The sequence below is a fragment of the Alligator sinensis genome, unplaced genomic scaffold (genome assembly GCF_000455745.1).
Source record: "Alligator sinensis unplaced genomic scaffold, ASM45574v1 scaffold1094_1, whole genome shotgun sequence".
NCBI lineage: Eukaryota > Metazoa > Chordata > Crocodylia > Alligatoridae > Alligator > Alligator sinensis.
In genome coordinates this window covers 235,946-241,521 of record NW_005842562.1, presented here as the reverse complement: position 1 = coordinate 241,521, position 5,576 = coordinate 235,946, and the positions used below count along the sequence as shown (strand labels likewise).

Below are 5,576 nucleotides of genomic sequence, written 5' to 3'. Positions count from 1 at the left end.
ACCCCATGTGAGTGCCTCTGTGATGCACATGGTTGAGAGTTGAGGTTTTGGAAACCTGCTGCATAACAAGACATTTCCCCTCTGACATTACATCCTTGTCAGCCAAGCAGGTAAAGCCTCTGGGCTGTACAGCCTTAAGGAATAACACACTCATTACTAGAGCATTACCATACTGCCTAATGGGCTCAGCAAATACTGGACCTTCTCCCTGCAGGCAGTGCAGACACAGTAAGAGAGCAGCACCCTTACTGCAAAGGCTTTGCAGCGTAAAGTACCATGCTCCGTGTCACACCACAGGCCAGCATCACAGACAGACACTGAACCAGGTTCTGGACCTTGTGCACTGCCTCGTCCAAAGGCTCCAGCTACCAAGAGAAACAGAACTGTACTGTGTTGATGACGTGATGCTCTGCCAAGGGGCTGTGCTGGATTGCAGCACGTTTACCCCAGGGAGTGAGGAAAGCTGTTGGTTCTAGGGGCAGAATAAATCTTGTCATCCTTCAGCGCTGGCTCTCTCCAGTACTGCAGAAACAAAAATCAAAAGGAAAGAATGCTCTAATCCAGGGGTGGCCAGCCTGCAGCACACATGCCACAAATAACATGGGTATCCTTTGCGTGTGACACACGGCAGATCAGGGAGGAGACAGACAGGGCAGGGAGTAAAAATCAAAAGAGATCAGGCAGGGGGCACAGGGCTCCGAGGAGAAAGCAGAGTAGAAAATCAGGGGAATGGCATTGGAGTGGTACTTGAGGAGGTGGGGGCTAATCTGGCTTGCTGAAAAGCTTCACTGCCTTTGCCCCAACTGCTCTAGTCTCTGGATCAGTTTCCTTTGGAATTAAACTCCTGCCATACTTGCACAAGAAGGCAGATACTGGGACAATGGGCCTAAAATATCTACAGAGGGAAAATCAGCCTACAATACTGCAAGGATGTTAGGAGTAAGGATGTCAAGCAAAGTAGAGCACCTGAGTGGGGTTTGAACATAGGCAATGACCAGAGGAAGACTGGAGAGAGAGACAGTGAGGATACAGGGGTGCCAAGGCAAGACATGCAGTCAGCTGGGGGAGAGCAAATGCCAGGTGCTGTCAGTGCAGCCAAGAGGAGCTACTGTTATGTTGCAACAAGTAGAGTGAACAATATATTAGCTTTATTTAGGTTTAGGGATGGTAGGTCTATCTGGGGCTATTAGACATAATGGTTGGGGATACCACTTACTGCTGGTGACTGCAAGGGTCTGATAGGAGATGGTCACTCCACATGTCACACCTTTTGCTCTGCCTTGACAGAATCCGCTGCTTGCCACTGGCAGAGACAGGATACTGAGCTAGACGGATCTTTGGTCGGATCAAGCTTAGCTTGTCTTACTGCAGTAAACCCGGGAAAGGGAAAGGGACTAAGATGTAGAAAAGCAGTGAGGATTTTGGACAGAGCAAAACCTTCCTTGAGATGAGTCCACTTGTTCTGAGTAACCATCTGAGGCCTGGCTGAGCAGGACCATGTCTGCAGCACTGCCAGACGTGGAGATGCATTGAACAGACAGGTGTCTTCCCCTACTGGCACAGCTCTGAGCTTTTCTGGTAGCTCGGTTGCCTATTTGTGTTCTTCCACTGGGAATCATTACTTCACCTGTCGGAGGCAGAAGGACAAAGATGGCATGCTGGCCAAGGTAGGGAGCCTGCAGCTTTCCCCTCCTACACCCACAGGAACAGCATATGAAGCTCCCTGGACTTGAGTGTTTCTGAGAGTGCTGGGTGGGGTGGAGAAGCCAGTGCTGGCTAGATCCAGACCAGCAGTGTGATGTGATGCACACAGACAGACTCACTTTAAAGCAGGGGTGCTCACTCCCCGGGCCACATGTGGCCTGTAGAGCCATGGCATCCAGCCCATGCAGCTCCCCACAGGTCAGGAAATTTGGTGGTGGAGGAGCAGAGGTAAGAAATATTGTCACCACTTCCCACTGCCAAAATCCCAAGCCCCACACAGTGGGGTGGGGACCAGGCCATGCCCCCTCCCACCTCTGAGATGGGCCTCACCCCATTTTCTTTACATGGCTGGATTGGGCCCTGCCTCAGTGTCCTGCATGTGGGATTGAGCCCGCTGGCTGGCTGGCTCATGGATAGACTGAGCATCATTCATCTGGCCTGAGGGAGAAAAACATTTGGATACCCCTGCTTTAAAGTGTTGTACAATCAGGCGGGAGGGAGGCTGTATTCTTGAGGGCTGGGCCAGGCCCTGGCAAAGAGCACTCCACTCATCACCCTTGCGGACCAGTCCCACTGAATAAAAAAGCTGCAGGTCTGTCAGCAGCAAGTTCCAGGCTAGCATTTAGCAGCAGCTCAAACGTATGGCTCTGGCTTCTTCTACCTGGCCCCTTGAGCCTGCTTCTCCCGCCTTTCTTCCTCAGAATTGTCTTCTCCCTCTCCCTCCTCCCCACTGTGTTCCTTCTGCCCGTTGTCCAAAACCAAGGGCCTGTGAAGTGCAGCAGCAGCAAAGATAGCTCCACCTGGGAAATTAAACTACTGGAGTTAAACATGAATAAGGTAACATAAGGCGGGTTGGGGAGAGGGTGTGGGCAGCAGTGCCCATCTGCTGAGCAGCAAGGTGGTCTCTCATCAAGACCTACCCCTGAAAGCCCAGTTTGTTTAGATCCTGGGATGCAGACAAGCCTTCTGGTAGCGAGAGGCCTCTGCTGGTTTTAGCCAGGGGTTGCACATGGACAAGGAGTTGTGGGTGCCAGTGCACGGAGCTGTCTGCTCACCCAGACTATGCACATGGTCCGAGCTGTATCAAGTCCACAAACGATGTCACTGACTTGGTCGCTGAAAAGAAGTGTTGTTTTCTTTGCAGTTTATTGGCTGGCAGGAGCAGAAGTTTGCTTCACTGTTTGTGCAGGCTTCTTCCTGCTCCCCTTCCTGCTTCTTGGCTGGATGAAACAGCAAACAAAGAAGGAGTAGCTAACGTGAGGAGCAACCTGATGGCTACTGCAGCACTGCCACCCAGTGACTCCACACACCGGATAACGGCAACTGGCAAGAAGCAATTCCTATATGTGGAGGGTTTCTGGAAAGGAATGCCACTTCTACTGTACAAGCCCCACCAGCACTCGCACCAGCACAGCATCGCTCCGATTTTCTTATTTCATCTCCGATGTGTTCTTCACAGCACAGCCCGTGAGCTGGTTCAGCTGGCTCTGAGAACAGACACGCTGTACTCTGGCTGGCTAGGATGGTGATGACATACCATGGCTGGTTAAAAGTGTATTCATGGGTAGAAAAATCATGCTGCTTAGTACACTGAGACCTGCAGTACAAAAGAACTTGTGTTGGATATAGAAGCCATTTGGGTTACGTACAATTTCCATCCAGACACAGCAAGTGAAATACCATCATGTCACCTGTGATCATGAACACAATGTACCAAATTTTCATTTTTTTTTTTACATATACTTTCTTTGTAAAGAAAGTCTGGCAAAACTTGCAGTCCAGAGGAGGGTAAGGGGTTGGTTACTGGCCAAGAAGTAATTCACCCAAATTAGGTCCTGGTGAGGAAACAGATCATCTTTCTTTTTATTGGTCATACTTATTTTGCCAGAAATGTTTGCACTGCCCCCTTCAGTTACCAGTAGCCTGTGGGATGCATTAGGGGCAAGAGCTGGTCTCTCTCAAAATATGTACCTGTTGCCTTAAACTCTTAATATTAAAAATTGCAGCTTATGATTTGTAAGCCTTTCTAGCAAGAGCACATTCTGTCTCAACACTATTTACAGCCTTGACAAAGGATCATGAGCAAGTAGGTGCCCTCATTTTTATATGCAATATAGTTGGAAAATGTATTTAGCTACTTTTTATACTTGTTATCAGCAGTCACAAGATTTTGAAAGCTGCACTGTTGTTTTGCATTAAACAGTCACATTGTGCCTTTGTCTGCTGCAGTTGAGGTACACAGGAACAGTGGACATCACTAGGGTAATTGGGGAGGGAGGAGAAAACCAGGGCAGCAGCCCTGGGTGTCAATGTGGGGGTGGGGGGCAGAAAATTAACAGCCACTGGTGGCAGCCAGGAGCAACCACTGCCCCGTATGTTACTCACAGAGCTGCCCAGGCATGTTTCCAATGGTCACTGTTGTTATGGTTGGTCCCTGACCTACTTCAGGGACCTAACATCATGCTGATGGCACTCTGCTCAGGATAGTAAGTGCTCTCTATTTAGCTTCACATCACTTGTGATAGACCAAGTCCTCTCCTAAAGGAGGCAGCCTCCAGGAGTCCAAGCATTCATCTTACATAAATCAGCCTCAAAATATCAGTTAGGGGCTAGCACTGCAAAATTTTCCCTGCCTATGAGCACGAGTGTGAAGAGCCATGCTTCCTGACATAGTACATGGACTTCAAAGTAGGAATTAGCATCCTGTTAGCTACTTTGATTTTTCAAATAGGTCAAAACGTGCAGAATAAATCAACAGGCCAGAAAGTCTCAAATGGTCAGGTTTGTTTTCTATCTTACTTGCTCCTGCCAACCATAGGCATCCACTCATGGGTCTCGCTCATCTTCCTTTTCACTTGTGCTGCTGAGGAAAAAAAATTGCACTGGCAGGGAGATGGGTATGAATTTCTCTGACTGACTCTGAATTCTCTGACTCTATCAGACCGCCCCAGTGAAAATACAATATCTTCACAGGCTGATTCCTGTTTCCTAGCAGATCTCTTAGCTTTTATTAAACCTGATAACATCCCAGGGTATGCAAGGGAAGACTGGTTGAGCTTGCTGTTACCTAAAAGGTTCCCCTCCATCTGAGGTGTAATGCATGTCTAGGATCATCTGATTCAAGCTAAGTTTCTCTCTCAGACTATGATAAACAGCATCCAATTAGGTAGAGAATGCTCAAAAGAAAAGGCCTTGAGAGAGCTGGTGTGGTAGAAGTATACAAGCCTTCCTGGTTGGTTCATACATCTGTTCAAGTCAGGAAAGAGGGAGGGTCTCCCCCAGCATAAAACAGATGACAAGAAACGACCTACACCCGCTAAATGACTCCATGTTGCAGCACTACTTGTTAGACCTCTTGCCACATAGTGAATCCACAGTGTTTTAGGCACAGTGCATGGAGAGTGAGCTGCTGAAACAGGGGGTCTGCAGAAGCTGGCATGCTGAGGAGGAAGCCACCTGAGGTAGTCAATAGGAAACAATGAGGAGAGTATAGTGGCTGAAGTCTCACCTTTGTCACAGATTTAAGTGCCTAGCTCAAGACTACAGAGATGTCACCCTCCACCTAGCATTAACCCTGCCTGAACACTCCTGAGTCAAGACTTCCTTGGGCCCATCTCTCAGAAAACATGGTAGCAGGAGGGCATGGGAACTAACCTAGTAGCTAGCACACTGACCCAGTGTGGGGAGGCTCTCCTGTTGGAGCCATTTCATTTTGCATGGAAAAACCAAATAAGAGACAGGAGAGAGCACAAGGGAGCACTGATGGCCTGATGCTAAGAGCTCTTACCTGTGAGGAGAGAGGACCTGGGTTGCAGACCCTATTCCAATGAATGTAGAAGTATTGTAATCATTCTATGCAAAGTAAGAGCTTC

The 5,576-nt window shown here is 48.6% G+C and overlaps 1 protein-coding gene across 16 annotated transcripts in view; it reads left to right on the top strand.

Annotated features, from left to right (window-relative positions):
* Positions 1 to 3,968, top strand: part of MFSD10 (major facilitator superfamily domain containing 10) — a 37,737-nt gene extending 33,769 nt beyond the window's left edge. For 12 of the 16 annotated variants that reach the window (XM_025214058.1, XM_025214056.1, XM_025214054.1 and 9 more), the window contains one exon: positions 2,849 to 3,961. In XM_025214058.1, coding sequence (XP_025069843.1) covers positions 2,849 to 2,955 — 107 coding nt within the window. In that variant the 3' untranslated portion in view covers positions 2,956 to 3,961. Of the gene's footprint in view, positions 1 to 2,405; positions 2,542 to 2,848 lie in introns of those variants that run through there. The other 4 variants (XR_003096001.1, XR_003096002.1, XR_003096003.1 and 1 more) reach the window with 4 other exon arrangements.
* The last annotated feature ends 1,608 nt before the right edge of the window (positions 3,969 to 5,576 follow it).